The sequence below is a fragment of the Carcharodon carcharias genome, chromosome 4 (genome assembly GCF_017639515.1).
Source record: "Carcharodon carcharias isolate sCarCar2 chromosome 4, sCarCar2.pri, whole genome shotgun sequence".
NCBI classification, from domain to species: domain Eukaryota; kingdom Metazoa; phylum Chordata; class Chondrichthyes; order Lamniformes; family Lamnidae; genus Carcharodon; species Carcharodon carcharias.
Window position 1 is genome coordinate 71,067,234 of NC_054470.1, and position 23,730 is coordinate 71,090,963.

Genomic DNA, 23,730 nt, shown 5'->3' on the forward strand with positions numbered 1-23,730 from the left:
CATAGATTTTGTACTCAAGTCTCTGGAGTGGGACTTGAATCCACAACCTTCTGACTCGGAGTGGGGAGTGTCACCGATGAGCCCTGGCTATTTTTAAGCTGCTGAAGAAAGGTAACATTAGAGAAGAGAGTTGGCTGAGGAACTTTGGAAACATGACATTCACTTGTGAATTATTAGGTCAATGAATTTTGGGACAGATGGCAGGTTTAGAAAGGCCACTTTAGCACAGTTGGTACGTGAGTAGGATTTTCTCTCTTTATTCTTTCATGGGGTGTGGAACGATGCATTTGGTGTCCATCCCTAGTTTCCCTTGAACTGAGTGATTTGCTAGGCCATTTCAGAGGTTGCTGTGGAACTCGAGTGACATGTAGGCCAGACCAAACAAGGATGGCAGATTTCCTTTCCCAAAGGATATTAGCGAACCAGATGGGTTTTTATGATAATGATTTCACAATCGCCATTGCTGAAACTAGATTTTAATTCCAAATTTGTTAATTGAACTTAAATTCTACCAGCTACCTTGGTGGGACTTGAACCCATGCCCCCAGAGTATTAACCTAGAACTCTGGATTACTACTCTAGTGACATTACCTATGCCACTGGCCCCCCTTCAAGTAGGTTTTTTTTTATGAAGCTACAGTCTGTTGCACCATCAGCCCTTTAGAGGGAGCCTGTCAATGCTAGATTGTAATTGCTCTTGGGTGCCTTTAATCTCTTGACTGTATTAACAACATCCTGAACCACTCCTTTACCAACCAGTTTGAACATCTTCAGCTGATTGCTAGCTCTCTCATATCTGCCAGTCAAACTGTACCACTGGGGTAGGGCTCAAACTGTTATATTTTTCAATGCACATTAAATAAATTATGAACTACTTGACAGACAGCATTTGGTTTATAATTTAACAACAGTAGTGTTTCCATATATTTTAGATGTTGATGGTTATTCCTGTTAAAGTAATACAGTTGTGAAGAATATTTCACTACTTTCTCTGTTCTGAAACATTGCAGGAAAACAAAGCGGTGGCAACATAATGACCACAATACTCCAACAACTCAACACAACAATGCAATGGCAACAGTTGTGAACCACAACAATATAGTAACACTGCACAACACAGCAAAACAGTGCTACACAATGATGCAATGATAACCACTTTTCTCCTCATTGGAACTGCAGTGCCAAAATACTTAACAAAAAAAAAACAGGAATGTAGGAACACTATCACCGCCAAGTTACTTTCCAAGGCACGCAACATCCAGACTTGGACATATACCATAATTCCTTCATCATCACTGGATCAAAATCCTGGAACTCCGTGGCCTAGCAGCAATATGGGAGTATCTTCACCACACAGACTGCGGTGGTTCAAGAAGGCTGCCCATCGACAAACTTGTCAAGGGCAGTCATGGCTGGCAACAAATGTCAGCATTATCAGAGACAACCATATCCTAAATGGAATTCAAAAATAAAATCTATCCCTTCAAATAAATATTAGTGTCACTGATATTTCCTTAGGTACCAGCACTCTGCCAAGGTTTTGCCGAAGCTGCAGACTGTGTATACATTAAGAACCCTATCCAGAAAATTGTCTCACTTCATAAAAGCAAAATACTGTAGATATTGGAGATCTGAAATAAAAAGGGAAAGTGCTGGAAAAACTCAGCAGGTCTGGCACCATGTGTGGAGAGAGAAACAGAGTTAACGTTTCGGATTCAATATGACTTCTTCAGAACTGATCTATCCCTTATAATCTGTCACCTCTCCCAGGATTTGTGGAATTGCAGGTACCTCCTTCTGATATGTCACCTCCCCTGGATCCCTGGAACTGTTGATTCCCAGCCAACAGTTGATACCCATCATCGGTCATGCCCCAGTGCAGACAACGAGTGGCCCCACAGTTTAGCGATGCCTTCCAGGCTGCCTGGGAATGGTGAGAGGTCCTGTTTCCAAGTGCTGGCAGCCAGGAGGTCGTTTCACTTGACCAAGGCAGCCTGGATGCAGGTGGCAGTGGAGGTTAGCAGCCGCGAGGTCCAAAAGTGTGAGTGGGTCCAGTGCTGCAAAAGACTCAACGACCTCCTGCATTACACTAAGTGATGGTGTAGTCACTGCAATGTGGCACTCATAAGGGCATCAAGCAATGTAAATGTGAGAATGGAGAGGAATATTAGACAGGAGTTTGGGTTCCAGGCCTCAGCATCAGGTGGAACATGAGGGCTGAATGTGTGGGAGCCAGTTCACACTGTGATAGTTGTACTAGCTTCAGGAGAGTGCATGTGTGGAATACTTACAGAGGGCTGACATGGACATGAATGCTCATCAAGAGCTAATGCACCCATTGGGATGGCACTCAATCCTTCAGTCTGCCTTCAGGACATACGAGCACATAACCCAATTAAGCTCTCCAAGATCGTTGGCAGGATACCAAGCATCTGCATTTTCATCCCTGTCGAAAAGGAGGTAGCCAAATTAGCTGGATCCTCATGCAGCAGAGTGGCCAGAATTTCAAGGCATCTGAGTGAGGATGCCTCCAGTCTGGTGTTGCCAACTGGACGTAAAGGAGATAGGTGTAAGACATTGATGGGAAAAGGGATTGTGTGCAACCATGAGCTAATTCTTTGTGTTCTCCATTGCAGGCCCTCACAGCAAGGTGAAACGCCTGAGCCAGCCTACACCAAGCTCAACCTCTACTTCTGAGGATGATAATAAAAAACATTCAGAGGATGCACTGTCACATCATCCCCCCGCACCCTCCACAAGGCAGTGGGTACACATTCAAGATTAGGCTCAGGGTCGCAATCTGGTGAGCACATCACAGACACATCCCTGCAGCTGATGGAGGTTGTGACAGCTGAGGTACCTGATAGTCAGAGGACTGCTGGAGACCAGGCCCATGCTGCTGAATGGCCCCTGGAAACGACCATAAGAAATCTGACGGAGATGCAGAGACAGGCAGGGAAACATCTTGGGGAGGTGCCCAAGGCGAAAAGCGGAGGAGTCCATCCAGGTTCTGAGTGCTGTTATGCCTCCAGCATGCAAGCACATGTCTTCCTTCATGGAGAAGTTGGCAGCCACCATGGAGAACCAGGTCCAGCAGAACAATCAGTGGTTGCTGGCTATATGCTTGGACCTGCATTCTGTCTCTCTGACCATGGGCTCTATACAATGGTGGCTCAGCGAGAGGAGAACAAGGCACCTCAATTACCCTCCAGGTGCCCTTTCTCCTCTTGAAGTGTCAATGCACACCAACAGGGAGCAGAGAACCACCAAGCTTCCACCAGGCAGTGGAACCTCATCTCCAGCAGTCTGATGTTCTATTTTAATGTCACCCTTGTTGAGTTATGAATGGCAATATACCTCTCCTCCACTGGGCTTTGTGAGTGTTGCAAAGATGTCATGAGCAGGTCCTCCGAGGATATCCCCTGTCACCCAGGAGGCATGTTGCAGTTACCGATGGAGAGAAAGCAGTTTTCGCACCTGGGAGTGAGTGAGGATGTACTAGTTATGAGAGCTCCCTGGGAAGTGAGCACACAGCTCCAGGACACATTTGCAATGATCACAGACCAGCCGCACATTGAGAGAGTGAAAGCCCTTTTGGTTTATGAATGCTGCTATCTGTTCTCAGGGAGCTCTCAGCGCCACACGAGTGCAATCAGCTCCACCCTGTACCTGTGGAAATCCAGCGATGGTGCTAAATCCTCTGTCAGCTCGGGCGGCCTGACTCTCAGGGTCTGTGGTGAATAGTACAAATTCATTGGCTCCTGTGAACAGGATATTGGTGACCTTCCTAATGTATTTGTGAGTAGCTGACTGCAAGATGTCACACATGTCCCCCATAGAGCCCTGGAAAGACCTGCTAGCATAGAAATTCAATGCCCCAGAACTTTTAAAGCTACTGGCATTGGATTGCCTCCCAATCCACAAGGACGCAGGTCTTGCTCAAGGAGCTGACATAGGTGAGTGATGGAAGCCCAGGACATCCTCAGCCACCTCCAACATTGACTCTCTGACATTTGCAAGTAATTACACTGTCTGAGGTATATTCTATAATGTCTCAATGCTTGGTGTCTCACTGCCCCTGTTGCCAGCATTCTGAGCTGCTTGAACTTCTGTTCACACCCCTTGTTGGTATTTTGTTCATTACTGTGCCTGTCCCTGGACCACCCTCTAATGGTTTCCCGGCAGCTGCACCAGAGTTACCAGAAACATTGACTCTTCTTGTTTACCTGAGGTGAACTGTGAACAAAAGGCAGGCAAAGATCTTGTCAGCACAGTCTTTAAGGCCCTGTCCTGAACACCTTTGACCAATGGGGAGCCCTATACTTTACATTGATCACACCCTGGTCTTCATCCACCCCACTGTGGACAACTCCATCCTCGAGCTTTACTTACAGAGAACTCTTTGTGTTGTCACAGCCTTGCCTGTGGATACTCACACAGTGACCCTGGAACAAGATGCCATTAACCTGCACCCTTCCTCAGTCACCTCTGATCTTCCCTCCATCACCCTTGACACTCACTCCATCACAATTTCCCTGCCTTCAGTGACCTTCACCCTACTCCCCACATCACGCTTGACTATCATTCACCCTAAAGCTTCCCCCACCCCATCACCATTGCTCAGTGCTCCCAGCACATGGGAACTACCCTCTGTTATCCTTGAGATGCCATCACCATCCTCGACCTTCCCTCTATCATCCTTATCGTTCCCTCTACTACCGTCAACTCTCAGGACTTCACCACTGAACTTTCCTGTATAACCCTTGAGCTGCCCACAATCATGCTTGACCTACCATCAGAAGACATTAATCTTCCCTGTGTAGCATATCAATGCCTCCTCTCCCCAGATCAACAAAGCTCCCTATACAAGAAAAGTAGCTCCTACTCATTCCAAATTCACTAGGAAGACTACCTTGCCTGCTGCATGCCACCTTTAACCAGTCATGAATCTGACTGCACGTGCTTCTCCTTTGCTGCCAACTTAATTCCAAAGGTACAATTTAATCTGGTGAAGTTGTGTTTTAATTGGCATGCATGCCATGCTTATGTATTAAAACGTGGTTCCTGCTACTTGCCGTGAGGAAGCAAGATCCGCCCTCAATCCACTGACAACTTAATACCCAACTTTCATCCCGCCATTGGGAAGCTGACATTTTGCCTCCTGCACAATTAAATTCCCGTGCCTGCCTCATTTCCCGCTCCCGGGAGCTTCACAAGATTCCGTCTCAAGACTTCTAATCTCTAGAGTGGGATCTGAAACCACAACATACGGACTCAGAGGTGAGCGTGCAACCATTGAGCACCAGCTGATGCCCATATACTTATACATCGTGGAGAAACAGAGAAAACCTCAGAGATGGTTGGATTTATCTGAAAACCAAAGCAATTCCTTTGTGATAAATTCAAGATCACCCCAAAGGTACAAGCATAGTTAAAGAAATGTCAACACTACCAAGTGCTTCCGTTCTGTAGCTTAATATTTCAGTGTTTAATTCTCCTGGGTACCAGAACAAATATTGTTTCTTTATGCTACATCATATCTTTCTGTGGACCTCTCAGTCTCAGTTGAGCGCCTACATTCTTTTCTGTTTCTCAATGCTGAATCAGAGCTGTCAAGCTTTAAGTAATTAGGTGGCTCCTGAGAATTGATTTTTTTAATACTTTCAAAACCACATTTGTTTCAATCTGAATGAAAGATTTTTTTTATTCAGCAAGTAAGCTGTAAGACAAAACAAGAATTTTGATTCAGCTAGATTGCATATTTTCCTCATATAGCTCAATCCCTGTTCTCCAGAAACACATTTAAATGTTCCAAGAATCCAGTTATATTGAATATGTCAATGCCCCATGCTTTGTGCTCCTGTTGAATTAAGCTTAACATTACCAAACGAATCCCTGATTAGACATCGGCTGGAGTATTGCATCCAATTCACTTTAGAAAGGATAATCAACATCTCTGAGAGGTTGCAGATGAGATTTACCAGAATGATAACAGGAATGAAAGACCTCAGGTATTTGTAGAACATAAGAAACTAAGAACTAGGAGCAAGAGTAGGCCATTCGGCCCCTTGAGCCTGCTCCACCATTCAATAGGATCATGGCTCTTCTGATTTTTGGCCTTAACTCCACTTTCTTGCCTGCCCACCATAGCCCTTGACTCCCTTGTAGATCAAAAATCTGTCTAACACAGCCTTGAATATATTCAAATAAAAGCAAAAATAAAAGCAAAAAACTGCGGATGCTATTTTGAATATATTCAATATAGCCCAGCTTCCACTGCTCCCTGAAGTACAGAATTCCAAAGATTAATGATCCTCTAAGAGAGAAATTCCCCCTCATCTTTGTCTGAAACTGCAACCCTTGGTTCCCTACAAGGAGAAACATCCTCTCAGCATCTACGCTTTCAAGTCCCCTCAGAATCTTATATGCTTCAATAAGATCGCCTTTCATTCTTCTAAACCTCAATGAGTATAGACCCAACTTGCTCAGCCTTCCCTAACAACACAATCTCTACATCCCAGGAATCAATCTATTGAACCTCCTCTGAACTGCCTCCAATGCAAGTATATCCCTTCTTAAACAGGGAGATCAAAACTGTACACTGTGCTCAAGGTGTAATCCCATCAATGCTCTGTATATTTGCAGCAAGACTTCCCTACTTTTATATGCCATCGCCCTTGCAATAAAAGCCAACATTTCATTTGTTTTCCCAATTACTTATCTGCACGCTAACGTTTTGTGATTTATGTACAAGGACACACAGATCCCTCTGTCCTGTAGCACCCTGTGGTCTTCTTTTAAATGCCATCTTGCTTTTGTATATTTCTACCATAGTAGACACTCTCATATTTTCCCACATTATACTCCATCTGCCAATTTTTGCCCACTCACTTAACCTATCTATAATTCTTAGCAGACTCTTTTGGGCCGGATTTTCGCCATAGATCTGGGAAACAGGACCTGGGTCTGGTTATGTGTCAGAAATCTGCTTCCAATGAAAAACTGAGAAGTTCAGATTTTTTCAGGGGTCAAGCCATTAATTGACATGAGGATGAGTTTCCTGTCCAATTAAAGACGGTGGGCACAGGAATAAGGCAGGTTTCAGACACCAAAGGCAGCCATCGCTGAGGCTACTGGTTGTCCTAAGGGAGAGAGTTTGTGCCAAAGCCTGCCACTGCACCACAGGGAAATGAGATGTCATAAGGGAGCTAGAGGCATGACACCCATGAGGGATGGAACGGAGGTCCTCTCTCCAGAGGGTGACAGGCCACCTTTTCATGCAGCAGGGGTGCATCTCTGTTCAGCATAATCTCCCTCTGCCTCAAATTCCTCCCCCTCTCTTACCTCCTGTTCCTCCCTGATGAGCTACCCCTTCCAGAGCCTCATTGTCCCCAAGGTCCACAAATCTCTGCCACAGCAGACCAACACAGTGACCAAGACCAAGCACCAGGACCAGTGCCCTCTGAGCCTGCGATACCCAATTAGATGTTAATCTGATGTGTTGGCCAGCCATAGTGAAGAGGACATCTGTCACCTGGAACCGGTGCTCTGCACTACACTCCTGTAAGGGTCTCATCATTGTGGTGGTCTGCCGTGCATCTGTCACCTAGGAGATGCACCAGTGTGCAGCCACTTATGAGATGCTGCAGAGGTCTACATTGACGAGGGTACAGATGTCTGTGACCAACTGCCCAGAGAGTCGCAATCTCCTCTAGCACTGATTCTCAGTCATTTCCAGGGGCTGCATTTTGTGGGATGCTCTGTTCCTCAACCCCCAATTAAAAATAATTTGGAAGCCCATCCACAAAAAAGCCAGCTGCCTCACAGCCATTTTACAATTGGAGGGACATTAATTAGCTCAAGGCAAGACTTCCACCCCATCTGGTGTCAAAGTCCTGCCTTAGAGAGCTGCCAGCCAATGAGATTGGCCAGCAGCTCTGTAGACCCTGCAGCACAAGCTTCGAGTTGTGGCCACTGCTGAGACTACAGTCAGAACCCAAAGAAAAGGAGGCCATGGGGGGAGGGACTTCAGGCAAGTCTGGGATACCTCCAGAACAGGCTGGCAGCCCCAGCGAGGGGAAGTGAGGGAGGTGGGGGGTCAAGTTTGAGAGGCTGGGAGGGATGGTTGAAGGCTGGGGTATGACCTTGGGGACGGATCTCCCCAATAGGCAAAAGCAATTTCCCAAAGGAAGTTCTCCCACCTCTTCTTGCCCAACACCAGCCCACCCAGTAAAATCTGCCAAGTTACCTGCTTGGTCTGGGCCTCCCTCTGTTGCAGATAAAATAATGACGGGATGAGGCATTTAAGTGGCCATTAATTGGTCACTTAAAGGTCTCAATACACCCAAGGATGAATGGGCCACTCGACGTCTCCACCGCTCGTTGTAAAATGGGAGACAGGGGAAGGTGGTCAGGAAGGTTGCGAGCAGGCTGCAGAGGTATTGGATGCATTGGTTGTAATCTTTCAAAATTCTTTGCATTCTGGAAAGGTCACAACTGATTGAAAAACCGCAAATGGAACGCCTTTATTTAAAAAAGGTGGGACTCAGAAAGCAGGAAACTATAGGCCAGTTAGCCTAATGCCTGTCTTTGGGAAAATGCTAGAATCCAATATTAAAGAGGTAGTATCAGGACATTTAGAATATCATAAAATATTCAGGCAGAGTCGAAATGGTTTTGTGAAAGGGAAATCATGTTTGACAAATTTATTAAGAGTTTTCTGAGCATATAACAAGCAGGGTGGATAAAGGAGGATGAATAGATGCGGTGTACTTGGATTTCTAAAAGGCATTCAATAAGGTGCCAAATAAAAGGTTACTACACAAGGGAACAACTTATAATGTTAGCGGTGACATATTAGTATCGATAGAGGATTGGCTAACAGGAAACAGAGTCAGGATAAATGAGTCATTTTCAGGATGGTAAACTATAACTAGTGGAGTGTCACAGGGATCTGTGCTGGAGCCTCAACTCTTTACGATCTATATTAATTGCTTAGATGAAGGCACCGGCTGTATCGTAGCGCAATTTGCTAATGATATGAAGATAAGTAGAAAAGCAAGTTGTCAGGAGAGTACAGGGAGTCTGCAAAGGAATATAGATGGAGCAAGTGAGTAGGCAAAAATTTGGCAGATGGAGTATAATATGGGAAAATGTGAGGTTTGGTAGGAACAATAGAAAAGCAAAATATTATTTAAATGGAGAGAGACTGCAGGATGCTGCAGATCAAAGGAATCTGGTGACTTTGTTCATGAATCACAAAATGTTAGCATGTAGGTTCAGAAAGTAATTAGGAAAACAAATGGAATTTGGCCTTATTATGAGGAGGATGGCGTGTAAAAGCAGGGAAACCTTGCTACAACTGTATAGGGCATTGCCGAGACCTTACCTGTAGGACTGTGTGCAGTTTTGGTCACTTTATTTAAGTGGCACATACTTGCATTAGAAGCAGTTCAGAGAAGGTTTACTAGACTGATTCCTGGGATGAGGGGATTATTTTATGAGGAAAGGTTTGGCCTACATTCATTGGAATTCAGAAGAATGAGAGGTGGGGCTGAATTTTCCTCTCATTGGGGGGTGGGGGTAGTTGATGGGCAGGCACGTGCAGGCGCGCTTCCGATCGGCGCCCCCAATCAGAGGCATGGTGCCATTTTATGTGGGCAGGCCAATTAAGGCGGGGGGGAGTACCTAAAATTGAGAGTGCGCTCTTTCATGCATGCGCACGAAAGAGCGCACTCATCTCCCTGAGGCTAAGTGCTGCCTCAGGGAGATCGCCTCTACTTTCAAAATATTAAAAATAGACAAAAAAAAATTCCTTTACATGTCCCCTCATATGACAATGTCACATGAGTTGGGACATGTTCATAATTTCCAAAAAAACTATATTAAAATTTTTTATATTTTTAAATTCCTGGTTTGCTGTCTATGAGAATATTTCAGTATGATTGGTTCTTTACCTGCTTATTGGCATCACTGCTGCTGCACACCAAGACATCAGTTTGACTTGGTGCCAGATTTAAATATAAGTATATATTTGAATATATAAGTATATTTCAATTCTTTCTTAGACTCGAACTCAAGTTCTGTCGAAGGGTCATGAGGACTCGAAACGTCAACTCTTTTCTTCTCCGCCGATGCTGCCAGACCTGCTGAGTTTTTCCAGGTAATTCTGTTTTTGTTTTTGTTTTGGATTTCCAGCATCTGCAGTTTTTTTGTTTTTAAAATTTTTAAAACCCTACATGAAACCTCATCCCACCAAGATGGTGAGTGGTTTGGAGGGGAACTTCCAAATGGTGGTGTTCCCACCTGTCTGCTGCCCTTGTCCTTCTAGATGGTAGTAGCTATAGGTTTGGAAGGTGTTGTCTAAGGGGTTTTGGTGAATTTCTGCAGTGCATCTTGTAGATGATATACACTGCTGCTACTGTGCGTTGGTGGTGGAGGGAATGAATGTTTGTGGATGTGGTGCCAATCAAGAGGGCTTGACAGAGTAGATGCTGAGAGGATGTTTCTCCTCATGGGGTAATCTAGTACTGGGGGTACAGTTTCAAAAGAAGAGGTCTCTCATTTAAATATTGAGATGACATGGAGATGAGGAGGAATTTCTTTTCACAGAGGGTCATTATTGTTTGGAATTCTCTTCCCCAGCGAGCAGTGGAGGCTGGACAGTTGAATATGTTCAAGGCTGAGTTAGATATATTTTTGATTGACAAGGGAGTTGAGGGTCACTGGGGGGGTGGGGGGCGGGTGGCAGGCCGGAAAGTTGGGTCAAGGCCACGCTCAGATCAGCCATATTCCTATTTAATGGTCAAGCAGCCTCGTGGGACCAAATTGCCTACTCCTGCTCTATTTCTTGTGTTCTTATGTTCTTGCTCACCACTGACCTCAAAGCTAGCTGTTTGTGGGCAGTTTGCTATCTCTGTGGCATGGCATTCTTCTCTCCTGATGGCAGTTTAAATCTGGCACCAAGTCAAACTGAAGTCTTGGTGTGCAGCAGCAGTGATGCCAATAAGCAGGTAAAGAACCAATCGTACTGAAATATTCTCATAGACAGCAAACCAGGAATTTAAAAGCACTGAATCCCTTCACTTTTAATTAAAATTTTCTAATCACAAAATATGATACGATTATGACAAAAGCTAAAATAAAAATGAACAATCCTTGATTTTTGTAAAAATTTGTTTAAAAATGTGACTTTTTTATCTTTATGGAGAAATTTGACATTCCACAAATGTTCAATTAGCTTTTCAGGCCAATGAGTGCACCTAGCAATAATTTTGAAGTTATTAGGAACATAGGAGCAGGGGTAGGCCATTTAACTCCTCGAGCCTGCTCCAACAACGACTGAGATCATGGATGATCTGCCCATAGCTCCATGTACCCGCCTTTACCTCATATCCTTTAAAACCTTTGGTTAACAAAAATCTAAATTTTAAAATGAACAACTGTTCTAGCATTGAGAATGAGTGTTCCAAACACCTACTACCCTTTGTGAGTAAAAAGCTTGGTTTTTGGTGCAGACATGGTTTCTGGAGGCAGCTGCCCACGTAAATCTGCAGCTGCCTCCACTCACGTATGATTTTGGTGAGGTAGGTGTCTGAAATCCAAAGTATGCAGACTAGACCAGGTATGAGTAGGTCTGAACTTTGTGGATTCATTTGGATAGCCAGGCTACCCTTTTGGAGAGGTAAGGTACCATTAGAGGGAAGTACGGTACTCTTTGAGATTATTAAAATTAGATATGATTGTGCATAAAATCACTGGAACTGTCCAAGCTGTCAAAGAACTGTCAAACTCATTGGAACTAGCAAACTTCATCAGAACTGTCAAAGCCGTCAAGGGATTTAACTCTGCTGGGCCTTATATTTAACAGAAGTGTGCAGTTTTAAATTAAATCAGTGCTTGACATTTCACTCTGTTCACAAAAGCCTAAGGGTTATCATTATAGGATTTGTGCTGCATGATTAATTTTACAATCTAATATTATCACAATGGGGTGTCTGTTTAGTGAGCAGTTTGATTGACAGCTCTAGTTGGTTATAAAACAGAAATGTTCATTTTCATAAGCGAGTAGGTGACGGAATTTCAGTGTATTAAATGTTATTTATCAATGAGGATGTATTTTTAAATAGTGACACCTTTCATAGACACATAACTTTATTTTATGCCAGCATGACTCCTGAGATTTGTCCATGGTGGATACTAAGTGGGCTAACATGAATGGGATAAGGGAAAAGGGTAGTGGGTGCGGTGAATAGCTTGGCATAAGTTGGCACAAAATTGGCAAGGGGCTATAAAGGGCCATGTGGATGAGTGGGTGACATGGGCTGGCATTGGGGTATGATGGGCCATGAGGTGGGTAGAGTGCCAGGAGGTGGCATGGATGGGGCATGAGGAGTGTGTAGGGGTTGAGGGGGTGAGGGCTTGAGGGACGGTTTTTACTGTGCTCGTTTTTTAAATAAGTTTAACAAAGGGCCGGAGAACAGAGGCAGGCATTCTGGCCAGCCCACCTCCACATCCGGCAGCTTTCACACTTGTTGCGCGAGCAGCAGGCTCAACTTTTAAACCAGCCCACCGCCCACCCCAGGACAAAGATCTGACCTTCCGGGCCTCTTTTTCCTGGGTTGGGTTGGCGGAGCCAGGAAATGCCTCCCAACCTGAAAGCACAAATCCGGGCCAAATTATTTCCTAATTTCACCCCTGAAACATCCGGCACTGATTTTTAAACCTTCTGTGCTAGACTCTGCACCTAGCAGAAATAGCTTCTCTCTATCAACCTTATTAGTGCCCCTTAATATTTGAAAGCTTGGATCAAATTACCCCTTAACCTCTAAATTCCAGGGAATACAACCCTAGTTTGTGTAATCTTTCCTTGCAATTTAACCCTTGGACTCCACGTATCATTGTAGTAAATCTAAGCTGCAATCCCTGCAAGGCTAATGTATCCTTCCTAAGGTGTCGTTCTCAGAACTGCTCACAATATCCTAAGTGCAGTCAAGCCAGGACTTTGTAAAGGATGAAAAGCTAGAAACAGTGGAGGTCCAAACAAGCTTATGGGTTCAGATATACACACCATTAAAATACCATGAACTAATACAGAAAATAATCAAAAAGACTAATGGAAAGCTGGCCTTAGTATGAAAGGGAAAGAAGTCATGCTTTACAAAGTCCTAGTTCAACTGCACTTAGGGTTTTATGAGCAGTTTTGAGAATGACACCTTAGGAAGGACATATTAACTGGTTTTAATCCTTCTAACTTTTCCTGGGTAACTATTCTGCTAAGTAAGTTGGTGCCACCTGCAGCCCCCAACTTTAAATTGAAGTTTCAGAGGGCCCCATGTGCAGGGAAATTACCCAACAGAATTGAAACTTTCTGGGCAATTCCCATGCAGTCCTTATGTGGGGACCTCCAAGGGATCCTCCAGCACATCTTTTGGGGTACCTCCAGGGTCCAACCATCCAGAGATTGGAAGATTCTTTTGTAATGTTGCACTTTTATCTACTTGCTTACAATGCTGCTAATTAGTGTCATCAGCATTTTTTTCTATATGGGGCTTTCTATCCCACCAACTAAGTTGTTTGTGAATATAGTGAATAGTTGAGGCCCCAACACAGTTCTTTGCAGATAACAGTAGTCGCATTCTGCTAATTAAAGTACTTGTCCATTATCTCTACTCTCTGGGCAGAATTTTCTGCCTGTCGGGCGGGCAGGCTCGACCCAATCTCCGGCAAGCGGGGAGCCGATCCCCACCGGAGGAGCGGGCCCCGCCGCCATTTTACGTGGGCGGGCCAATTAAGGCTATGTGCTTCCTGTGCAGGCGGAGCGGATTCCCCAAAAGCGAGAGTATGCTCTTTCGCGCATGCGCATGAAAGAGCACACATCTCCCTGAGGCAAAGTGCTGCCTTAGGGGGATCGCTGACAGTTTTAAAAGTATTAAAAATAGAAAAAAAAATCCTTAACATATCCAGATGGGACATGTTCATAAATTACAGTAAAACTTTGTTAAACTTTTTAAATCCCTGCATGAAACCTCATCCCACTGGTGGATGAGGTTTCATGTTTTCTCTATTTGCTGCCGGGGCTCCTGGCCTGCCCGACAACCTTAAGGTTGGATGGGCAGGTCCTTTAATTGTTTAAATGTTCCTGTCAATGGCCTCAATTGGCCAATGACAGGTCGGCGGACCCGCAGCTGATTTTGCTGCGTCACCGCCTTCCTGAAAATTTAAATGGGGCGGGATGATGTCGGGGGTTCCTCACGATGTCATCCCATGTCATTTTACGCATCGGTGAGTGGGCCCCACCCCCTGCTCACCGATGGCAAAATTCTGCCCTCTGTCTCCTGCTGCTCAGTCATTTTCCTAACTAGGTCAATAATTTGCTTCCAATTCCATAAGCTTCCACTTTAGCTAAAAGTCTTTCATGAGGAACTTAATCAAACACCTTCTAGGAGTCCATATAAATAACATCCATAGACATTCTCCTGTCCATTACTTTAGTCACCTCTCCAAAAAATGTAATCAGGTTCATCAGGCATGACTCCAGCCTTTACAAATCCATATTGGCTTTCTCTGTTCAGCTGAAAATTTTCAAGTTGTTCAGTCATCCTATTTATAAACTTAGACTCTAGTAATTGCCTGACAACAGATGTTATGCTAACTGGTCTATAATTCCCTTTATTCAATAGCAAAGTGACATGCGCAATTCTCCAATCTAAAGGAATGGTTCCAGAATCGGGAGAACATTGGAAAACTCATATATGCTTCACAGTTAAAGACTGCTGTCGGAGCTGTCCCTAGGGTACGGTGAACACCCGGTGAATCGGGATGACTGCCCCGGGCCACGCGCTTCGACATCACGCTGTCAGATGTAATACAACCTGTAGTACATACCAGCTGTTTCGTGTTTCTCGCACTCTAAGCTCAAAATGAATGTTTACTGGTTGATATAAGCAAATAAATGAAGCAAGTATCCCCTCTTCAAATTCATAAAAGGGTAAAAAAGAAAGCAGATTAAAACCATATGAAATGGGATAAATCCCTGCTGATCAACGGATGTAATCTTCTTTGATTCCACCAGATATATTTCCCAACACAAACATACCCTGGTTGATTTAATTCTCTTTGTCTGCTTATAGCAGCTATGCTGCTCAAGTCCATATTTCAATGGGCAATCTTGTCAATCGATAGTTCCCAAAGTCTTTTGCCCTGCAAAATTAATCAGCGAACTGGATGCTGTATGCAGCCTCTCAATATAATAAGGTTCTTTTTTACTGTACAATGCCATGCTTTGATAATATTATTCCATGTTAGTGGTTGATTGAGATGTTTGTTCTTTCTCTCATCTGTTTAGAATCTGTTTTTGTTACTTTCAATTATTTTTTTTTTGCCTGGATTGAAGTCTTAATTCTACATCTTTCTGGAATCATCTTTGGCAAAGCTATATTTGTACAGGCGAATGACTACTACTATTGTCAAACAGAGAAACATGTCAAAATGTCGACGTTGCTAAAACATGCATATTAAAATTTCTTTAACAGCACTTTCAAAGACAATGAACATGTGTGCGTCTGTCTATATGTATCTTTTATCTATAGTAATGGTTAGTTTCCTTTGAACTAGTAATAATTTTTTAAATAAATCACCAATACACAAACTTTTTTTGGATTTTACCAAATGCAAGATGTAACGAGTTTAAAATGAATTACGGATCAATTTGTAAATTCTGGAAAGAGATATTCATTTTCCTATCACATTACCCTACACTTTGATTTCGGTGCACTGGATCTTGGGCATTGCAATCGTGCATTGGTGCCACCTTAAATAGGACTCACTGTGTTTGATGATTGCACATGATACATTGCAAAATCTCCATCTTTCCTCTTTCATAAAAGCAAAATACTGCGGATACTGAAAATCTGAAATAAAAACTGGCCAGGATTTTTACCTCGTTGGACGGACTCGGCGGGGGTGGATGGGGAGCCAACCATCGCCTGCAATCAGAGCCAGACCACGATTTCATACTGGTGGGCCAATTAAGGCCCGCCTGGTGTGAAACGCATGCGGTAGCACTCAGCGCTGCCTATGTAGGTGGGGGGGGAGGTGGGGGTGGAGGAGGTGAGCACATAAGTTTGCGAATATGTGCAGGTGCGCGCTGGATAAGCTCCCTGAGATACAGAGCTGAAAATATAAAAAATGAAAAATAGAGAATTATAAAATGGTAAAAAAAATGTCCCTTCATGTGACTCTCACGAGTAGGGTCATGTTCTTAAGGAAATGTTAACAACTTTATTTCAGTTTTAATTGCTGTTGAAAACCTCATCCTGCCTAAGGATGAGGTTTCCCAAGAAGTTCAAAGGCTGCTTGGCCTTTTTATCTGCCCGTCAACCATAAGGCTGGACGGGCAATGAAAAATAACATTTAATTGGGACTTTAATGGCCTTAATAGGCCTTTTAGTTGTTGGCAGGCATGCTGCCAACTCCCGTGTATGCCTGCCGACTGAAATATCATGCAAGTGCGCAATGACATCGGGGCACTCGCCTGACGTCAACACGTATCATTTTATGTTCGTTCAGGTCGGGCACCCGCCCGACAAGCGTTATATTCTGGCCAGAAAGTCATATGGACTCAAAATGTTAATTCTGTTTCTCTCTCCACGGATACTGCCAGACCTGCTGAGTGTTTCCAGCATTTACTGCTTGTATTTCATCTTTCCTATTTCCATTCCTTAAACATCTCTGTGCTTGCATCATACATAAAGCAAAATGAAAGGAACTGCTTTAAGCACTGCGCAGGTAGCGCTACTCTCGCTGCACCTCCAAACACTTCCAGGGAAGTGTGTATGACAGGAATACCTGTGCCGCACGAGCTGTTCTGGGAGATATAGTTCCAACATAACAAGGAGAACTCCAAGCCCCGAGATGCAGTGCAAGATTGCACTGCTGGGGTAGTGGGGGAGGGATGGGATTGACTCGCCTCTTCCCATTGATAGGTTAGTTTGCTTATACATTTGCATTGTTTTTCAGCCAGTCACAGGGAGGTGACTGCTGCTGATGCACAGTCAAAGGAGGTGGAAAAGTGGATGGCACCTTAAACCTTGCCAGGCTGGGCAGACTTTCCCCTACGTCACATCTGCTCGGTCACATCGCGACAGTGGGCCAGGCGACTGGAAGCACGGTGCGGGCTTAGTATTGTTTGTCAGCCTTGGAGACTGACCTCGGCAGCAGCGACAGAGTGGATTTTATTCCAACTCTCATTCACCGCAGAGGGGCAAGATGAACTATTCTGAATTAGTTAACGTTTTTAAAGCAAGCATATAGCGCACAGCGTCCAACCTGTGGGGCAAGTTACTCATTTGCCGTTTATTTTTGGTCATGGGCAATTTAAACCTTCCGCTTCTTATTTTATTTTTCTTCCAGTACGCATTTGCAACTAACATTTGCTTAACCTTGGAAGATACAGTCACTTTTTTTAAAGTCAAATTATTTATTTCATCGTGTTGTAATTTTTAAAAAAAAAGTTGAACACAGTGAATGTCCTCACTCTGACATTAAAGTTTTCTCCAGTTAGGGCGTGGGGTGTGTTGGTAAAAATGTTATAACGGAATCCCAAAGAGATCATGGATTCCTCCTTAACAAAAGGAGAGCCAGCAATTATGTTCAGCCTTGGAAGCAAGGTGTAGTCTTACGTGCGACACAGTTAGTACAGTCAATAGTGCAGTCGTGCTTGTAACGGAGTGTTCAGCAGCTGAGACGCTGCTGGTGCTCCTTTTCACACACACGCTCAGGGGCCCAGCCGTCAGAGGAAACGTGTATAAAAATGTTATGGGGAGACCAAAAAACGTGAGTTGCCCTCAGCCCTGCACCGCCCTCGAAACGGCCCTGCCTGCTATGCCTCATTCAACAGGTATAACATTTTAAATAGTTTTCATCGAAGCATGATTGCAATTGAGATTGCTATCTGTGAGCATCTCTATGGTGCACTCTATTGAGGAGGGTAGACTCACTGACAGTAACTTATGCTATTCTGTGCGCATGTGGACCCCCAAAATTGCTATCAGTTTCAGTGGAGGAGTGAATGCTGACAGCTGCACCCTTATTACCACAACAAAATCTGGGTCATTATATTATTTTCCTGGTTTTTTTTGTGTACTATTTCTACATGAGATGACAAAGCCAATGTTAATTCTTTGAATCGAGCTGGGACAGCGGAGACATAATGAGAAGGGCTCTTAATTTCTACTGAGGCCTAGTTTCTACTGAGGCCTAAACTTATTTTGGAAAGGAAAATCTTAAAAGAGGGGAAAATCCCAAGATATATATATATATATATAACTTTTTAACAAGATCCGATCTAAGACAGATAATTGAAAACATACCACAAGAGAGGAAATACTAAAGCTCCTGTATGCTGTTCAAAACAGGCTGTATTTAATTAACATGTCTGGATTTGTACCTAGCAACCAAGAATAGTCAGAATAAAATGCCATTAATCTAAGCTGCTGTGCTTTGAGCATGTTGTGTTTTCACCTCAGCACCCAAGATTCTGCTTTTCACAAAAAACAAAGGAGAGATCCACTTCTTTTGTTAATTGCAAAACAGTAAAGGAACATAGATTTGTAAATCATCCCACAGCATAAATCTTTCCATATGTCTATGTGCTGCCCAGTAAGAGGAAATTCCCTGCTTCCTGTGTTACATTCCCACCAGTCAGCTGACCATAATGATTTCCATAATATAAAAGCAAAATACTGCAGATGCTGGAAACCTGAAACAAAAATAAAAATTGCTGGATAAACTCAGCAGGCCTGACAGCATCTGTGGAGAGAAAAACAGAGTTAATGTTTCGAGTCCGTATGACACTTCTTCAGAGCTAAAGGGAAGTAAAAATGTGGTGAAATATATACTGTTTAAGGGGGGTGGGACAGGTGAAGCTGGATAGAAGGCCACTGATAGGTAGGGGCAAAGGAGAGATTGCAAAAAATGTCATAAACAAAAAGTCAAAGGGGTGTTGGTAGTGGTGATACTGGCTAAAGGAGGTGCTAATGGTGACATTAAGAGTAGAAAGCAAAGGAGCAAGTGACAGACGGTCCTAGTGGGAGTTGGGGGGAGGGGACAATGTGGGAAAAAAGATCGAAATAGGCTAAAAGATGGGGATAAAACAATGAATGGAAATACATTTTTTAAAATAATAATAATAGATTTAGGTGGGAAAATTATATATATATATAAAAATTTAAAAATAAATATTTGAAAAAAGGGTTCAAAAGGGGTGAGGATGGAAAACAGAGTTCATGATCTGAAGTTGTTGAACTCAATGTTAAGTCCAGAAGGCTGTAAAGTGTCTAATCGGAAGATGAGGTGCTGTTCCTCCAGTTTGCATTGAGCTTCACTAGAACATTGCAGCAGGCCAAGGACGAATCTGTCTGGATTTGTACCTCGCAGCCAAAAATAGTCAGAAAGTAATGCCATCAATCTAAGCTGCCATGTCTTTTAGCCTATTTAGATGGACATTTTAGCCTATTTCAATCTTTTTTCCCACACTGTCCCCTCCCCCCACTTCCCCCACCCCACCCCCTCTAGGGCCATCTGTCACTTGCTCCTTCTGCTCTCTACCCTTAATGTCACCATTAGCACCTCCTTTAACTCGTATCACCAGCATCAACACCCCTTCGACCTTTTATGACATCTTTTGTAATCTCTCCTTTGCCTCCACCTATCACTGGCCCTCCATCCAGCTTCACCTGTCCCACCACCTCCACCCCCCCCCCCGCCCCCCCACCCTTAAGCAGTATATATTTCACTACATTTTTACTTCTCTTTAGTTCTGAAGAAGAGTCATACGGACTCGAAGCATTAACTCTGTATTTCTCTCCACAGATAAAGATTTCCATCCTGGAGATACTGAATTGCATTCAGTCCCAATTATTTTTATGCCAAATTAGCTGAAAGATGTACTTGTTCATATATACCTGTTCTTCATTTGGGTGCATTATCGAGCAAGAAACACATTCATGCAAAAATCAAGAACCAGCTTCAGAGGCTGCACTAACATCCTCACTACAAAGGTGCTCTTGGCATTCTAGCACCTAGAAGTTATCATAAGAACTGAGGATGATCTATAAACAGGAATAAGCCACTAGGCCCAAAGTGTCTCTTCCTCTGTTGATTGATCATCGCTTCCTATTCACATTGCAATGTAGCTTTCAATCTCTTTTCAATGTATTCTCAATCCCTTCTCCCTCAAGAGTCAAACTCAGCTGATTCTAAGATATAGCATAAACTTTTTAAGGCAGAACCGTGGTTGGAGCCCTTTTTGAGAGGAGCTTACTAGTGATCACTAAAAGGATCAATTAAGAAAGTATATCTGGATTCTTTCTGGTCCAGACCCAGCCTGGAAATGCTGGTGGGTCCACATCTGCCCTGAAGGTGTTCTGTATGCTAGGTTTTCTCAACACCCAGATCAATTACCTCTAATTAATTTAGCTCCTACCCTTTGCCATTTATTGCTTAACTATCCATTGTTGCCGTCCCCAACCTTACTACTACAGCTCCACAATGTTGTTGCTCATTGGCATACTCCCCAGGCTCATTGCTCCTTACTGCCCCGACCTTGTATTTCACTGTCACAGTCTTCAGCCTTTATGGTTCTGTGTCTAACACAGCAGCTGAAAATCCCTCTATATCACTCTTAGCTACTTTCATTCTACACATGTGTTACTTTCTCTCTCTCTCAATATGCCTTTGCTGCCCCCTTACTACTTCTCCAGTTGTGTTTGAACTTCCCTCTCCTCATATCTGAGTTTTTCTCTCTTCTTGTATCTGAAAAATTCATTCTCCATCACTCTGTCTGAAATGTTTTGTCATGTGAACTCTGTGTCAGCTTCTATCTCTTTCTCCATGCATAGATGAACTTTCTTTATGCTAATTATCCTCTTGAGATACTCGGACTATTTCTGCCCTGGGCTCATCCAAACACTCGTGTCTGTTTCATAACTCACACCGAGTCCAATTTATCCATCACCCTTTACTTGCTGACCTACATTGACTCCTGGTGCAGCAATATCTCAAATTTAAAACTTTCATCCTTATGTTTAAATTCCTGACTGGCCCTGTCCCTTCATATCTCCGTAATCTGCTTCAGCCTTACAATCCTCAGAGAATGCTGCATTTTCCCAGCTCTGGCCTCTTGCATAGCCCCAATTTCCTACACCCCACCATTGGTGGGCATGCCTTCAGCTGTCTAAGACCTAAGTTGTGGAAATTCCTCACTAAATCTTTCTGTCTTTCCAACGCTTTCTTTGCTCTTTTAACACCATGCTTAAAACTTATGTCTTTGAATAAAATGTAGGTCCCCTGTCCTAATATCTCCTAACACGGTTAGGTATCAAATTTTGTCTGTTATTGCCCCAGTGAGGCACCTTCAGATATTTTACTCAGGTAAAATACTCTATTGATGCAAGTTGCTGTTGTTGTAATAGACAAGGTTTAGAAGAGATTTAAATATGTGTGAATAGGTAAAGACTATTTCCTTTAGGCAGCAAGTCAACCACCTTCCAAAACTGTGAGCCCTACCACCTAGAATGACAAGAACAGCAGATGCATGGGAACGCCACCACCTGCAAGTTCCTCCCCAAGTCATACCACACACCATCCTGGCTTGCAACTATATCACTGTTCCTTCACTGTTGCTGGAACTCCCTTCCTAACAGCAATGCAGGTGTACCTACACCAAATGGACTGCAGCAATTCAAGAAGGCAGCTCACCACCACCTTATATAGGATAATTAGGGATGAGCAACAAATGCTGTCCTTGCCGGCGATGGTCACATCCCATGAAAGAATTTTTAAAAATCACTAGGGAGTCATCAATTTAAAATTCTGACTAAGAGAAGTTAGAAGAAACCTCTTTACAAAATTGTTGGACCTTGAAATGTGTTGTGTGGAGCTGAGGCAGAGATGGTTCCACCTATTAAGGGAAAAGCTAAATATTTGAAGCAGAGGGAGAAACAGGGCTAAGGGGAGAGAATGGGGTCATATTAATAATTTGAATTGATCTAGGTAAGAACTGGCACAGGAGCAATGGACAAATTAGTCTCCTAGTGTGCTTTAAATCTATAGTTATAGATAAGATTGTGAGCACTGAGCTAGCTAACACTTAAGATTTAGAAATATTTGAGCATAAGGAAATCAATGGATTTAGGGGTAGGGATGGAAAGTGAAATTGATGTAAAAGTTCAAACATGATCCTCTTGAATGGTGGAGCAGGCTCAATGGACCATGTGGCCTACTCCTGCTCCGATTTCTTAAGTTCTTACATTATTAAGCAACATTCCAAAAAATAGCTGGTGGATCCAGCTCCCAAGATGGCCTTGAATCTCATGCAAGTTACTGCAGTGCTTACGCGAGTGACCCAATTTTGGGCTTCTATTTTGTTTCTGGCCCGATTTCAGAGGTTTTGAAAATATTGCAACACACTACAGACACCTACTATATTCATTAGGGTCAATAGGTAGTTCTGGACATGTTCTTTTCCATGAAACCGCACCACGGAGTCATCCACTCCCAAGAGAACCTCAATGTTATAGTCGCCATCTTTTGCATGTCTACGTCGCCTCAGGGTTTCATCCAACTGCTTGTCAATGTTGTCATACATGTTGTCCAGGTCACCAGCTACACCAAACTGAGATCCTGTCAACAAACAAAAGCTGTATTTAGTACAAACTAAGATTGAGTGTAACCTTACCACATATAACAGGGTAATCAAATGTTTTGCAGCTTGTATTTGAATATTATATAATAGGCATGTATTGCATTTCCATGTGGTAACTCTCAGTAACGTGAGCTCAGTAAAAAGTGGTCAATTTTCCACATGACTAAACGAGGAAGGTCAGTGGAATTGGAGCAAGTGGCCAAGAAGTGAAAGGGTATAAGAGGAAGTGGTAAGTCATTCAGCCCCTTGAGCCTGTTCTGTCTTTCAATTTGATTATGGCTGATCTGCACCACAGTTCCATTTACCATTGTTTGTTCTATATCCCTTGTCAGTCTGACCTAATAAAAATCTATTGATATCTGTCTTCAAAACTTTACTTGACCAACGTCCTTTTGGGGAAAGAGTTCCAGATTTCCACTCTCCTTTGTGTGAAGTGAGCACTTCCTATTTCCACCCTTAAATAATTTTAGGATGTGCTCCCTTGTTGTTGAATCACCCATGAGTGGAAATAGTTTCTCTGTACCTATTCTACCGAATCATTTTTCATTTTATACACCCCATTTCGATCATCCATCAATCTTGTAAATTCAAGAGAGCACAAGGCATGTTTATGCAATCTGACCTCATAATTTAACCTTTAAAGCCTGCAATCACAATTTCAAGGTCAAATATCCTTCTTAAGGTGTGGGTGCCTAGAACTGAACACAGTATTCAAGATCAAGTCTGACCAAGGCTCTTACACAACTCACTTTTGTATTCAAGCCTCCGTGAGATAAAGGCCAACATTCACCTAGCCTTCCTGATTACTTTTTGTACCTATGCATTAATTTTTAGTGTTTTGGGTAGATGGACATCTTAATCCTTTTGCTCCATCAAAACTCCCAATCTCAGTGTCATATATTTCAATTTATCTTTCTTGGCTCCAAAGGGGATTACTTCACACTTTCCCACCTTAAATACCATCATAGCTTTGCCCATTCATTTACCTGTCTATGTTCCTTTGTAACTTTCTGCTCCCATCCACA

The 23,730-nt window shown here is 43.3% G+C and overlaps 1 protein-coding gene across 1 annotated transcript in view; it reads right to left on the bottom strand.

The window, feature by feature from the left end:
* Positions 1–23,730, bottom strand: part of adamts3 (ADAM metallopeptidase with thrombospondin type 1 motif, 3) — a 434,436-nt gene that overhangs the window by 220,910 nt on the left and 189,796 nt on the right. The window contains exon 5 of the mRNA XM_041185298.1: positions 22,484–22,683. Within this exon, the coding sequence (XP_041041232.1) occupies positions 22,484–22,683 (200 nt within the window). The remainder of the gene's footprint in view (positions 1–22,483; positions 22,684–23,730) is intronic.